The 16,147-nt window shown below is 39.5% G+C and overlaps 1 protein-coding gene across 5 annotated transcripts in view; it reads right to left on the reverse strand.

The window, feature by feature from the left end:
• Positions 1 to 16,147, reverse strand: part of LOC306871028 (putative global transcription activator SNF2L1) — a 30,570-nt gene that overhangs the window by 12,188 nt on the left and 2,235 nt on the right. For all 5 annotated transcript variants that reach the window (XR_013784303.1, XM_079418685.1, XM_079418686.1 and 2 more), the window contains exons 2-12: positions 12,789 to 12,872; positions 11,400 to 11,566; positions 11,156 to 11,256; positions 9,883 to 9,983; positions 9,216 to 9,395; positions 8,931 to 9,086; positions 8,611 to 8,742; positions 3,896 to 3,964; positions 3,664 to 3,773; positions 1,006 to 1,232; positions 763 to 884 (exon numbers count right to left, since the gene is read on the reverse strand). Coding sequence is in view for 4 of the 5 variants with exons in the window: in XM_079418685.1 (XP_079274811.1) it covers positions 763 to 884; positions 1,006 to 1,232; positions 3,664 to 3,773; positions 3,896 to 3,964; positions 8,611 to 8,742; positions 8,931 to 9,086; positions 9,216 to 9,395; positions 9,883 to 9,983; positions 11,156 to 11,256; positions 11,400 to 11,566; positions 12,789 to 12,872 (1,449 nt within the window). In the remaining variant the exon portion in view is untranslated. The remainder of the gene's footprint in view (positions 1 to 762; positions 885 to 1,005; positions 1,233 to 3,663; positions 3,774 to 3,895; positions 3,965 to 8,610; positions 8,743 to 8,930; positions 9,087 to 9,215; positions 9,396 to 9,882; positions 9,984 to 11,155; positions 11,257 to 11,399; positions 11,567 to 12,788; positions 12,873 to 16,147) is intronic.

Consider the following 16,147-nt stretch of genomic DNA (forward strand, 5'->3'; position numbering starts at 1 on the left):
GTTTCATAATTTTATAAAGCCTGTTGATTTCCTTTCTTCCTCTTGGTGGATCATTCCTTTTTACCTTTTGGTATTTAAAGATGGGAAACATGATTTAATGAGAGCAGTTCTGGTTTCTCTTACCATACCATAAACAATACCTTTAGTTCTTTAGAGAAAGAAATATTTTTGTAGATGAAACGCAAATCCTCTGCAGGTTGACATTAAAAAAAAAATTAAAACAATTTTTATAAAAAAAAAATTCACAGTTGGAATAAAGACAATACTATACCATAAAGGCAAAACTATATATTAAATAATAATGCTAAACAAACAACGACATTAAAAATATGACACTAATATTCATTGCTGTCTTAAAGCTTTTGCATGTTAAATCACAGGCATTAAAGTTTTTTGGAAGACCAGCTTCTTTCGTAGACCTATTCTGGATCCAAAATGGCAATTTTTTCAGAAAGGTGACAAGTGTCCCATAACATTCCTTATGCTTTCATTTATTTAAATTTTTTTGCTACTGACAAAACTCATAATGTCTCTCTTTAATGGAAAAGAATCAGTCAATAACTACTGATTCACTATTAATAACTGACTCAAAAGAGACATTTGTTCATGAATCGTTTCAACTACACCATTTATGCTGTATGATTTTGATTCAATAAAAAATGAATTGGCTCATAAGAGCCATTTGTTGCATAACATGCATGTGTCTGTATGAAAGAATGCCATTTAATGTGTGTGTATGCGTGCGTGTGTGTGTGTGTGTACCTCTCTGGCCTCGTGAGGTGTATTGCCATCCAATCTGCAGTACTCAAACCCTCTCCACATGCAATAATCTTCCAGAATATCCAACATCCGTGTCATCTGACTGAATATTAACACTCTGGATCCTGCACACACATATATCCAGGAATGCATGCACAAACATGAAAAAAAGTTGATCTGCATGCTAACTAAAAACATGACTAAATATCTGCCAATTAAAAGCTAATAAACACACACACTGCTCACCTTGCTCTTGCACTTTAGGCAGAAGTTTATCCAGCACAACCATCTTGCCGCTGTTGGTGGCTAAGTGTGTGTCCGTGGTGTATGGGGGACCAGGCTCCGCCCCATCAAACAGGTAAGGATGGTTGCAGCATTTGCGCAGCTGCATCAGAATATTCAAAAGCCGCATCTTATCCATCTTACCAGCAGAGTTCAGGATGTCAATATCCTTCATTAGGATACGTGTGTACCTGGTTAAAACAAGGAAACAAACATTTTGTTAGTGTGTGAATTTTCATTACAACACAATTGCTAAATGTTTTTTAATAGATTTTTGACTAGTTGACTAGTCTTTTAACAGCCTTCTAAATGGTTGGTGAGGTTGACTAGTGAGTTAATCAAGATGTTTTTCATACTAAATTAGAGGTGTGGCTTCTCAGAGAGGATTTCAGCATGCTGACATTGAACAGTTAACCCTCTTTGAGAAGTTACATCACCACATTCATCTTTAAAGCATCACTACCACATCCATCAAAGCAGCGCTTGATAAACAAATCCACTGCCTTCAATGCATTTCAAGATTACTGTTGGACAAAGTGCTTGCAGTGAAAAAAACATCCAGTTATTCGTGCATTATCCTTAGGTCTCTGCTTTTTGTGAGATAGTTTTGTACTGTTATGACTGAAATAAGCATCCTTGTAAGAAACACATCTAGTTAGGAGTCAGTTATCCTAAACTAGTCTAATTATACAGGGATGTCTTAAACTGCAGTCATTCAGACAACCCAGCGATGAGATGAGTTAAAAATGAATAAAAATCTGGCAACAGCCTTTGTTTACAGTATATTTTCATTTCACCAGTGCACAGCACATACAACACTATAAATAATCACCCAATGTGTTTATCAAATCATATGGCAAGTTTTAAAGAGCCCCCGTGAAAATGAAGAGAGATGTAAGTGATGATTTGCAGAGAGAAACAAGCGATTCCCAAACTAGTTCTGTGGAATAATTCATGCAATATTGATCATTAAGTTGGATGACACTTTGCCTTTTTTACTTGATGAGAACAGAATTAAAAAACACAGTCCTTGGTAAAAATGTACAACTCAGTCCATCAAAGTTCTTGCTTTAGTGATATGCATTACAGTGCATCTGGTAAACTTAATTTTTAATGTGATCAAGTGCTATATGACTGTGATCCAGAATCTGAAAGGGGGTTTTATGTAAGGTTGGGTATCGTTTGGGCTTTTTTTCGATACTGGTGCCAAATCGATACTTTTAAAATGGTACCGGTGCCTAAATGGCACCTGAACCGATACTTATTAAAAAAAAATAATAAAAAAAAATAAATAAAAATGACCAATTAATAATTGGATTGGCCATTCAGCATTAAACACGTCTTTTTCATTCACACTGGACACCAGAGGGCGCCCTTGCACAAAAATCCACATATCCAGTCACAGAAGTAGCGGAACATATGACATATTTCCTGTGTTTGGCCCAAGTGTTCAAGTGAGGATGAAGACCACAAGTGTGTGTCGAACTTTTCATTACCTGATGGGACACACATATAGTATTGTAAAAATGCAAGAGTTGACACAGCTTTATTTTAATTTTAATTTTAAATACTTTGCATTTTAAAATGAACTTCTAAATTTCTGTTCAGTAGTCCCTATAACATGACAATTTTATTTTGTGGTGCTTCTAATTAAATAATAAAAAGCAGTTACAAATGTTGAACAAAATAACTATCACCACTACTCATCTTTGCACTAAAAAAACATAAAAACACTGTTTTCTACCAAATTATTTGTAATATCTAATTATTATTAATATTTAACTTATATTGGAAAGGTTTCTGTGACCTCTCGCGAGATCTCGGCAAAAAGTCTCACGATTAATTTCCAGAACATGATGGGATACACTTAGCCTCGAATATAGTGTGGATTTAGTGTGCGTTAAGGGCACTCAAGTGGCCAAGACAGCAAGTGTGGGTATTTGGACAAGGCAATGGACAAAGGCATTACGATCGCTGTAACTGAGTAAACAGAAGATTTAACATTCAAATACAATAAACACTCGACTATGACAACGTATAGTTTATCTGTGTTATTCAACCCATCTCTGGCATTTTCATAATGATTAAGTATAGTTATAATCCTTTGCTAATCGATGTATTAGTAGCCTATGGTACATATTTTATTTTTTAACATATGTGACCCTGGACCACAAAACCAGTCTTAAGTCTCTGGGGTATATTTGTAGCAATAGCCAAAAATATTGTTAAATTGTATGTCAACAAAATTATTACAAAATTATAAATTTTTCTTTTATGCCAAAATCATTAGGATATTACGTAAAGATCATGTTCCATGAAGATATTTAGTAAATTTCTAACCGTAAATATATCAAAACACAATTTTTGATTAGTAATATGCATTGCTAAGAACTTCATTTGGACAAATTTAAAGGCGATTTTCTCGATTTTTTTGCAACCTCAGATTCCAGATATTCAAATAGTTGTATCTCAGCTAAATATTGTCTGATACATCAATGAAAAGCTTATTTATTCAGCTTTCAGATAATGTATAAATCTCAATTTCGAGAAATAAATTGACACTTAAGACTGGTTTTGTGGTCCAGGGTCACATATTTGGAAGTTGTGAGCATGTGATCTTACCATTCTCTCTGCATTTTACTGAGCCCCAGGTAAATCTTCACCTCTTTCTTAGGAGGAAGACTCTTCTCCACCTCCACTTTGATACGACGCAAAAGGAATGGACGCAGAACCTGAAAACAACCACTCGATAGCCTGAGTGTCCCAATCATTATCATCATCATCATCAAGAACAAAAACTACTTCAATGTTGAATAATACTAAATATATCTTCCAAAGAGAGAGTTAGACTCACTGCATGAAGTCTTTCAACCAGCTTCTGGTCACCCAGACAGTTATTTGTGTCAAACCAGGAATCAAAATCCTGAAATTTCAGAAACACACAGATATGTTTTTATGGTAATAATATTCAATTAACTTTACTGTCTTTATACAGAGCTAATATTATTGATTAGTTTTTTTTAACCTTTAAACCTAACCTTTACAGAAGCATTTTTATGTTTTCATTTAGAAATAATTTTTTATGGGGACCTGTTGGCTTCTCACCGAGTTATGATCAAAATTGTGCCTCTTAGACTATGATCTATGTTATATACACTAACTTAAAATTATTTTCTCATTTAATACAGTTTCAAAAAAAAAATCCTATGATGGCATTACTCCAGTTTTCTGTGTCACATCTCTCTGTGGACAAATCAGCATGATCAAAAACTTCTGTGAATGTATTTTTCTTCAGATAACAAGTCAAGAGAGTAGTGGTGCAACGGATCACAAAATTCATGGTGAGGATCATATTCCAGATTTTGAGTAACACATTGGATCATTTTTCGGATGAGCAAAAAAAGGGTTTTCAGGTACAGAACTGTAATAATTACATGTAAAATAACACTGCATAGTGTTCACTATATAAATTAAATATAGATTCATCTTTGTTGAAAGTTGTGTTGTGTTGTTTAACATTAATGACACACAGCAGCAGGTTTTTATAGGCTTCTATCTCTTTAAAGCAACACTCCACTTTTTTTGGAAATAGGCTCATTTTACAACTCCCCAAGAGTTAAACAGTTGAGTTTTACCGTTTTTGAAACCATTTACCCGATCTCCGGGTCTGGAGGTAGCACGTTTAGCTTAGCTTAGCATAGCCATCGGATTAGACCATTAGCCAAGGCTGCCAACTCTCACGCATTCAGCGTGAGACTCACGCAATTGACCCAATTCTCACGCTCTCACGCCACACACCCCTTTTCTCACGCAGACTCGTGCAGCAGTGAGAAAAAAAAAATCGCGCCGCATGATCTCGCAAAGCAACGCGCAGAGAGACCAGACAGACAGTGTAGTGAGTTTTTTGTGACAATTGTGAGGGAAATACACAATTTATTCCCATAAACTGTGTAGTCAGCCGCAGTGGCGGAGCGGGGGGGGGTGGCTAATTGGGCTTAAGCCCCGAATGTTTTGTCAAAAGCCCCGAATCTTTTAGGTTTTTTAAAATAACTTCAACTTTGTTTCATTTCCTCTCAGTCTTTCTGACAGGAGCGGCAAAAAATGAAACAAAAGCTCTATTACCGTGCGTGGTGTCGGACGGTACTCGACGCGTCCGCACGAGCACGAAGGTGAGCGTGGCAAAAATGACGTCATCGCTCAGCTTGTATGAATTAGAATTTATATTGAATTTTTTTTTTTTTTTTTTTACTGAGTAACTATCATCATTTTCCCAGATAGTGTATAGATTTTTAGGCATTCTATTATCTCAAACAGCCTGAAAAATAGTGCATTTAGCTGACGTAATTGGGAAAAAATCTCCCCGTCCAGTTTAGGCTAGTAGCTAATATGCTGTTATAGTTTATATAGAATTAAGTTAGCATTAGCAGAGTTGTTTGTTTTGCAGCACTGAGCAGTTATTTTACATAACTTTATCATAAAAAACATGACAAATATCTGGATATGCCTAGTCTTACAATAGAGCACATGTTAATCTGTGAACATGTTAATCACATGTTAATCCTATTTCTGTAAAATGTTTGTGAAAATTAAATGTAATGTAAATCTCCCAAGAAATTATGTACAGATACCAAATACTTTGACAATCAATATATACCTAATACACTTCTGCTACTGCAATGATTTTGTGTTTGTATTTTTTCCACACCAAGCCACGCCCCTCCATAAGCCCCTCCCCCATAACAAGCCCCGCCCCCCAAATCTCACTCTAAGATGAACTCAAAAGTTGGCAGCCCTGCCATTAGCATCTCGCTCAAAAATGACCAAAGAGTTTCAATAATTTTCCTATTTAAAACTTGACTCTTCTGTAGTTGCATCGTGTACTAAGACTGACGGAAAATGAAAAGTTGCGATTTTCTAGACCGATATGGTTAGGAACTATACTCTCATTCCGGCGTAATAATCAAGGAACTTTGCTGCCGTATCATGGGTGCAGCAGGCGCAATGATATTACGCAGCGCCTGAAAGTAGTCCCCAGCTATATAGCTGTGTGTGTGTGTGTGTATATATAATATATATACATACAGTGCCCTCCAAAAGTATTGGAACACTGAAGACAAAATTACTCTGTTGGCTGTGGAGTCAATACATTTACAAATATGATTAAAAGATAAATATGAGACAAAACTACAGAATGTCACATTTTATTATTGGGTGATTCAACATATAGATGTTTTACCAGCTAAGAAGTTCAGCACTTTTAGAGTTTCATCCCTCTATCTGATGTGAGCATAAGTATTGGAACAGTTGCCTCACAGGTCTTTCTAAGTGATCAGCTGTGTCCTGTTGCATTAATTCTTCAGATATTAAAAGCAGGGAATGTGTCGTATCAGTTATATCCATTACTTCTGTATTCTGAATCTTGCATTCGATGATGACACACACAAACCAGGATGAAGATGAGGGAGCTGACTCTGAGAGAAAAGCAAGTGATTTGGATGCTAAAAGAAAAGAGGAAGTCAATTAGAGCTATAGCAAAAACAAAGGGCATGGAGAAATCAAGAGTTTGGAAACCACCAGCGACACCAGCAACCAACAACGACCTGATTGGCTGAGAAAACAACAGTAGTTGATGACAGACAAATCATAAAAGCTGTGAAAATGAACCTTAAAAGACGTGTCTGTAAAATCACCAACAACTTCCAGAAAGCCGGGGTGATGCTCTGACAATCTACTGTCCTCAGGAGACTTTGACACATAATTACAGATGCTGCACAGCAAGATGACCTCTGACCTCTGACCAGCACCAAAAATAGAAAGGCGAGATTAGAGTTTGCAAAAAAGCACAAAGGTGAGCCAGAAGAGTTTGGAAATGTGTTTATGGACCGATGAGACAATGATGAACTTTTAAGTGATGGGAAAGCAAAAATGTGGATGAAAAAAGGGAACTGCAATGATCCCAAGCATACAGCCTCATCTGTAAAGCATGGTGGAGGTGGTGTCATGGCATGGGCATGTATGGCTGTCTCTGGAACAGGTCCTCTCAACTTTACTGATGACTTAATGTATGATGACAGTAGCAGAATGAATTTGGAAGGCTACAAAACCATCTTGCCTACCAATATTCAAGACAATGCCACCAGATTCATTGGGAAGTGCTTCATATTGCATCAGAACAATGACCCAAAACACCCTGCCAGTTCAGTCAACGAATTTATAAGGGCAAAGAAATGGAAATTCTTAGATTGCCCAAGTCAATCTCCAGATTTAAATCCAATTGAACATGAATTTCACCAGCTGAAGAGGAGAGTAAAGGCAGAAACTCCCCAAAACAAGCAACAATTGGAATTGGCTGCATTAAAGGCTGGGAAAAGCATTTTAAAGGATGAGACCAAGAGTCTGGTGATGTCTATGGGTCACAGACTCACTGCTGTGATTGTATGTAAGGGATCTGCAACTAAATAATAGCTTTTAATCTTTTATATCTTCCCTTATGTTCAACTGTCCCAATACTTATGCTCACATCAATGAGTGGGATGAACTCTAAAAGTGCTGTTCTTGTTATTTGGTAAAACATTTATGTGTTGAAACGGCTAATAATAAAATGTGACATTCTGTAGTTTTGTCTCATATTCATCTTTTAATCATATTTGTGACCCTGGACCACAAAACCATAAGTGTAAATTTTTCGAAATTGAGATTTATACACCATCTGAAAGCTGAATAAATAAGCTTTCCATTGATGTATGGTTTGTTATGATCAGAAAATATTTGGCCGAGATAAAACTATTTGAAAATCTGGAATCTGAGGGTGCAAAAAAATCTGAATATTGAGAAAATCGCCTTTAAAGTTGTCCAAATGTAGTTTATAGCAACGCATATTGCGAATCACAAATGAATAAAAAAATTGTGTTTTGATATATTTATGGTAAGAAATTTACAAAATATAATAACGAAACATGATCTTTACTTAATATCCTTATGATTTTTGGCATAAAAGAAAAATTTATAATTTTGACCCATACAATATTTTTGGCTATTGCTACAAAATATACCCCAGCGACTTAAGACTGGTTTTATGGTCCAGGGTCACATTTGTAAATGTCTTGACTCCACGCACGGTATGTATATATATATATCTTTCTCCACTATTTAGGTTCACTTAAGCCATAACCGACTGCTTAAGAGAATACTTGCCAAGACAGGGATACGTTTTGGTAGCCTAACTGGAAGACACATTAGTCCCTGAGCATCAAGTTAGTGATTTTGTGAGCCCTGCTTTCTGAATAAAGTTATTAATTTCTTTATTTTTAAATCTTACTAGCCCCAAACTTTCGAAAGGTATTGTAGAATCAAGAAAATTAAAAATCAACTAAAAACAGTCCGGAGCCATTTTTTTCAGTCTCTTTGCTGATTTGATTATAAACTTGGTTTTATAATCTAAAGTGAAGACTTCTTTAAACACACAGTACATTTGCACAAAAACTTCCAACACAACTTTGACAGATACAGCAACATAATGTGTGGGAGGAGATAAAACAGGCTGCGATATTTTAAAAAGGTATGACTCACACTGGCAGAGTTGAACACATCAGGCAGCAGAAAGTTCAAAAGCGACCAGAGCTCATGTAGATTATTCTGCAGTGGGGTACCAGTCAACAACAGACGATTGGTCGTCTTAAACTCACGCACAATCTCTGACAACTGTGAGCCAGAGATAAAACAGAAAGAGACAGCAAGAAGGAAAAAGAGAGGAAAGATGGCTCTGAAGTCTCTTCCTCTGTATCAGATCTTTAAATCATCTCAGAAGTGTTTTGAGACATATTGCTCTGCTTTTTTATTTACTCTTGCATTAATTGGTTCTCATCAGTTGTTTGTCTGGGTTCAGATACCTTTGATTTCTCGTTTTTGATACGATGGGCCTCGTCGATAACCAGATAGCGCCAGTTAAACTTCTTAAAGACAGATTTCTCTCGAATCACCATCTCGTATGATGTCACGCACACGTCCCATTCACCGGGCATCATCACGTCACGTATGAACGCTGCCTAAAAACATGCACATACTAATTAGGACTGATTAATTATAATACAAGCATTTTGAAGGACCTGTTGGTAGAATGAAAGTGGGTAGAATGGGCACAGAATACAAAAACGAAAGGACTTGAGCAGTCTTACTCTTTCATCTTTATCCCCAATTAGACAGACGGCCTTCAGGGTGGGCACCCAACGCTTGAATTCATTCATCCAGTTATGCAGGGTAGATTTGGGCACTAGGACCATGTGGGGGCCGGGAATGTTCCTGTAGTGCTTCAGGTAGCCTAGCAACGCGATTGTCTGCAGGGTCTTACCCAGACCCTGAACCAATCAGAACACAGAAATCCAGTGAGTCACAGTCTATGACATCAACAAGACAGACCCAGAAAAATCACAGTCTTACTGAAGCTTCAGTAAGATGCGTTTTCACTGTAATGAATCTGTGTGGTTCCGCAATGACGCATATTCAGACTATTTCTGAAAATGTAGGCGTTCCATTAAGGCAGTGCTTCCCAAACCGGTCCTGGAGGACCCCTAGCCCTGCGCATTTTGTATGTCTCCCTTATCTAACACACCTGATTCAACTCATCAGCTCGTTAGTAGAGGCTGCAAGACATGAATTGGGTGTTTCTGATAAGGGAGACATACAAAATGTGCAGTGCAGGGGGGCCTCCAGGACAGGTTTGGGAAGCACTGCATTAAGGACTACATCATATAGTTGCTTTTATCTGCCACTAGGATCGTGCCGGGTTTCAATGTGTTGAGCCTTATTTTAAAACATTAGAGAGAAACAGACTGGGGTTTTTACCATCTCATCAGCCAGGATGCCATTGATGCCATTTTCATACAGAGAAATCATCCAGTTCAGGCCTCGGATTTGATAATCTCTCAAAGCTCCATTCTTAACATCTGTCGATGAATCAAAAATTAATAATCAGCAACCATTAAATCTGATCACAGGTGAATGAGCTATTATAAATCATTTCATGAAATCAAGTACTGGAAGAGGTGCTTAAATGTTATACATCACATTACAGGTGTCTGACACCTTGATAACACAGTTCATGTGAATTTATTGTCTCCTTGTGTGTTTTTTAAAACTATAAAAATGATTACTGTTTCCAAGAATACAGAAGCTCAAAGTTATAAGCTATAACGTAAGAAAAAAGGCCTTAAAATTCCAAAAGAAATGAGACAGATAAATAATAACGATGCATGGCCTCTGTGGGATTCTTTGTGCTTGGAAACAATCATTATTTTTGCAAATGCATTAGGGACTGTTAGTGTTGCAGAAACTTCACACTCCCCCTGTAAAGCAGTGGTTCCTAAGCTTTTTGACTCCAAGGCCCATCAACAAGTATTAAGGATAAGGATTTTTATATATAAATATTACAAATATTTTTTATTCACAATTTCTACCCTATAAAATATTTTTGAGCTTGGCATAACTAGAAAAAAAATACTTAGTTATATAAATATTACCATAGAGTTATATTTTATTTTTTAATTTTATTCATTTTAATTTATTAATTGAAATGATCATATTAACGTCTACCTCATATAATCAGGTTTTCAAAGAAAGTACAAATCCTACTTCTTCAAAAAAAAAAACGTTGTTGCTTGTGTGAATTAAAAGAAATGATTAGTTTTTTAGTTGTTGTGGCTTATTTTAATGCTTGTTTTGTCTAATTTTAAGTCATTTTAAGACTCCTCAATACAAAATTTGAATTTTTTTAAAGAATCTTTATCATACAAAGACTACATACTATATAGTGACTACGAACTACAAAGATCCACATAGAACAAAAAAAGCAAAATGAAAGTACCATAAAAGTAGCCCATATGACTACATTCAGAGCCTTCTCAAGTCATATGATAGCTTTGTATGAGGAACAGGCCAAAATGATGTCATGATTCACAGTTTTTGGATGTCAGTAACATGGGAGTGAGTAAATAATCACAGTTTTTTGTTTTTAAATAACTAATATATTAAAGTACTAATATTAATTGTATTTAAAACAGTGTGAGATTCATTAATAAATATAAACAGCCTGACTGTTCACAAAAACATTGGTTCATACATGATGGTGACTCCTCAAAACGAACAAGAACATTAGCTGCCTTCCTGCTCTCAGATAAGAGTTCCTCATCCTCCTCCTGCTCTGTTCGACGATGGCGGTTACTGAAACACACAAGCACGGGCCAGAAATAAACCAAACCAAATCACCATGACGACATGTCTCACCAGCAGCTTTGGGACTAATTGCTAACCTCATGCATATGAATGTGTGAGCATGCATGTCTGTGTATGTGTGTCTGACTCACTCTCCGACAGACAGCAGGTTCTGTTTCTCATCCTGTTTGATTCGGGGTCTCCCCACCTTGACCTTCAGAGGTGAGGTGGGGGATTTCTGACTGGCAGGCTGAATGAAATGAGCGAACAGCTCAGTCTGCTTCAGCAGGAACTCAAACCTGTTCGCACGGTCTGTTTTCTATAGCCAAGGAAGAGACAAAGATTTTTGAGTAACATGATGTGAAAATTAGTACTTCAAACTTAATAAAAACGAGTGTTGGGCAACGATTAAAGATAAAAGTTTGTGTGTACATAATATGTGTTTGTGTACTGTGTATAATTTTTATGTATATATATAAAGACACACACACACAGTATATATTTAGAAAATATTCACTTGTATTTACATGTATATATTTATATTAATTTAATTAATATTATATATAAATATATTTAATAAACGTGACCGTGGACCACAAAACCAGTCATAAGGGTCAATTTCGAGATTTATACATCACCTGAAAGCTGAATAAATAAGCTTTACATTGGTGTATGGTTTGTTATGATAGGGCAATATTTGGCTGAGATACATCTATTTGAAGATCTGGAATCTGAGGGTGCAAAAAAATCTAAATATTGAGAAAATCGCTGTCCAAATGAAGTTCTTAGCATTGCATATTACTAATAAAAAATTACGTTTTGACTTATTTACAGAAGGAAATTTACTAAATATCTTCATGGAACTTTAAGAATTAATGTCCTAATGATTTTTGGCATAAAAGAAAAATCAGTAATTTTGACCCATACAATGTATTTTTGGCTATTGCTACAAATATACTCCAGCGCCTTAAGACTGGTTTTGTGGTCCAGAGTCACATATAAACATAATATATTTTTCTTAAATATGTACATGCATGAGTGTATTTATATATACATAATAAATATACACAGCACACACACATATATTAAAAACTTTTATTTTGGATGTGATTAATCGTGGCCCAGCACTAATAAAAAATATTTTTACTATATTGGTCCACAGGCAAAAAGAACACTTTTCACATATAAATATATGTGGCATTTTAAAACTGGTTAGTTGATTTTACATTATTTGCATTCCATCAATTTAAAAAAATTAATTCTGCCAAATATAGCCTAAGCTGTACCTGAAATATGAAAAATGCTGAATTCACAAGCACTATATGAAAGTAGGAAGGTGTCTGAATTCAGTATTTGCTTAACATCTAGTAAATTCCGTCATCTGGTTGTTTTCACCTCCATCTCTGGTTGGTTTTGAGGGTTGGTACTGTGAACCTCATTCTCACCTGTGGTCACCCCTGGCTAACACCTCAATGTATTTAAAAACCAGCTTCCACAACATTATACATAAACTGTGTGGATTAAAGTGTAATGAAACTCACTCTTTTTTCCTCATACTCAGGGTCAGCCAAGCTCTCCTTCACAGCTGCTTTAGGAGGAGGGTCCAGGAGAAATGGTGGGTCTTCCTAGAAACACAAATAAATGACACACATTAGATACCAATAGATGCAGACAATATATTGTAACACCTATTCAATGCCAGGTGCTGTGACAGATGTGTACGCTGTTTAATGCGCTAGAAACATGTTTTCCTCCAAGCATTACTTTCATTTTATGGTATAAATATTAGTAATTCACGCAAATATTTCCACTTTGTCTAAAGGCTCATCTTGACGGCCAGCAATTGCCCATTAAATTTCACAGACTGCAATGAATAGATGACAGTTAGCATGCATATGAAACAGACTGAGCTCTCTGAAAAAGGAGCACAATTTTGCTGAAATATTTTTGTTGGATGTTACATTTAGCTCCAAAAATGTTATTAAATATAAATATACAATATATTCACAAACAGTGGGAGTCCTTCTATTTTATTCAATTTACACAGATCACATATATATATGTATATATATATATATATATATATATATATATATATATATATATACCTGATCATGATAAGAGGTAACAACTTTCAGTATCACATTAGTACATCACTAAATCACTAAAAAGAAAATCTGTTATGGATGCCACAGCCACGTAATCATTCAAAGGCACAATTACAAAAAAAAAAAGCCCTCCATCCATCCATCCATCCATCTTCTTCCGCTTATCCGGGACCGGGTCGCGGGGGCAGCAGTCTAAGCAGAGATGCCCAGACTTCCCTGTCCCTAGACACTTCCTCCAGCTCTTCCGGGGGGACACTGAGGCGTTCCCAGGCCAGCCGGGAGACATAGTCTCTCCAGCATGTCCTAGGTCTTCCCCGGGGTCTCCTCCCAGTGGGACGTGCCCGGAACACCTTCCCGGGAAGGCGTCCAGGAGGCATCCGGAACAGATGCCCGAGCCACCTCAGCTGACCCCTCTCAATGTGAAGGAGCAGCGGCTCTACTCTGAGCTCCTCCCGAGTGACCGAGCTTCTCACCCTATCTCTAAGGGATCGCCCAGCCACCCTGTGGAGAAAGCTCATTTCAGCCGCCTGTATCCGGGATCTTGTCCTTTCGGTCATGACCCAAAGCTCATGACCATAGGTGAGAATAGGAACGTAGATTGACCGGTAAATCGAGAGCTTCGCCTTGCGGCTCAGCTCTTTCTTCACCACGACAGACCGGTACATCGACCGCATTACTGCAGAAGCTGCACCGATCCGTCTGTCAATCTCCCGTTCCATCCTTCCCTCACTCGTGAACAAAACCCCAAGATACTTAAACTCCTCCACTTGAGGCAGGAACTCTCCACCAACCTGAAGTGGGCAAACCACCCTTTTCCGACTGAGGACCATGGCCTCGGATTTGGAGGTGCTGATTCTCATCCCAGCCGGCTTCACACTCGGCTGCAAACCGTCCCAGTGCATGCTGAAGGTCCTGGCTTGATGAAGCCAACACGACAATGTCATCTGCAAAAAGCAGAGACGAAATCGTGTGGTCACCAAACCTGACACCCTCCGGCCCCTGGCTGCGCCTAGAAATTCTGTCCATAAAACTTATGAACAGAACCGGCGACAAAGGGCAGCCCTGCCGGAGTCCAACATGCACCGGGAACAAGTCTGACTTACTGCTGGCAATGCAAACCAAGCTCCAGCTTCGGTCATACAGGGACCGGACAGCCCTTAGTAAAGGACCCCGGACCCCATATTCCCGGAGCACCCTCCACAGGCCGCCGCAAGGGACACAGTCGAATGCCTTCTCCAAATCCACAAAACACATGTGGACTGGTTGGGCAAACTCCCATGAACCCTCCAGCACCCTGTAGAGGGTATAGAGCTGGTCCAGTGTTCCACGGCCCGGACGAAAACCACACTGTTCCTCCTGAATCCGAGGTTCTACTATCGGCCATATTCTCCTCTCCAGTACCCTGGCATAGACTTTCCCAGGGAGGCTGAGAAGTGTGATCCCCCTGTAGTTGGAACACACCCTTCGATCCCCCTTCTTGAAAAGAGGGACCACCACCCCGGTCTGCCACCCCAGAGGCACTGTCCCCGACCGCCACGCGATGCTGCAGAGGTGTGTCAGCCAAGACAGCCCCACAACATCCAGAGACTTGAGGTACTCAGAGCGGATCTCATCCACCCCCGGTGCCCTGCCACCGAGGAGTTTCTTGACTACCTCGGTGACTTCAGCTTGGGTGATGGACGAGTCCACCTCTGAGCCCTCAGCCTCTGCTTCCTCAATGGAAGACGTGACGGCGGGATTGAGGAGATCCTCGAAGTATTCCTTCCACCGTCCAACGATATCCCCAGTCGAGGTCAGCAGCTCCCCACCTCTACTGTAAACAGCGTTGGTAGGGCACTGCTTCCCTCTCCTGAGGCGCCGGACGGTTTGCCAGAATCTCGAGGCCAGCCGATAGTCCTTCTCCATGGCCTCACCGAACTCCTCCCAGGCCCGAGTTTTTGCCTCCACAACCACCCGGGCTGCAGTTCGCTTGGCCTGTCGGTACCCGTCAGCTGCCTCAGGAGTCCCACAAGCCAGCCAGGCCCGATAGGACTCCTTCTTCAGCTTGACGGCATCCCTTACTTCCGGTGTCCACCACCTGGTTCGGGGAGCCGCCTCGACAGGCACCGGAGACCTTACGGCCACAGCTCCGAGCGGCCGCTTCGACAATGGAGGTGGAGAACATGGTCCACTCGGACTCAATATCTCCAGCCTCCCTCGGGATCCGGTCGAAGCTCCGCCGGAGGTGGGAGTTGAAGATCTCTCTGACAGGAGACTCGGCCAAACGTTCCCAGCAGACCCTCACAGTACGCTTGGGTCTGCCGAGTCTGTCCAGCTTCCTCCCCCGCCATCGGATCCAACTCACCACCAGGTGGTGATCAGTCGACAGCTCCGCCCCTCTCTTTACCCGAGTGTCCAAGACATACGGCCGCAGGTCAGATGAAACGACCACAAAGTCGATCATCGACCTACGGCCTAGGGTGTCCTGGTGCCACGTGCACTGATGGACACCCTTATGCTTGAACATGGTGTTCGTTATGGACAAACTGTAACTAGCACAGAAGTCCAATAACTGAACACCACTCGGGTTCAGATCAGGGGGGCCGTTCTTCCCAATCACGCCCCTCCAGGTGTCACTGTCCCTACCCACGTGGGCATTGAAGTCCCCCAGTAGAACGACGGAGTCCCTGGTTGGAGCACTTTCCAGCACCCCTCCCAGAGACCCCAAGAAGGCAGGGTACTCTGCACTGCCGTTTGGCCCGTAGGCACACACGACAGTGAGAGACCTATCTCCTACCCGTAGGCGCAGGGAA

Source organism: Barbus barbus (assembly GCF_936440315.1).
Source record: "Barbus barbus genome assembly, chromosome: 6".
NCBI classification, from domain to species: domain Eukaryota; kingdom Metazoa; phylum Chordata; class Actinopteri; order Cypriniformes; family Cyprinidae; genus Barbus; species Barbus barbus.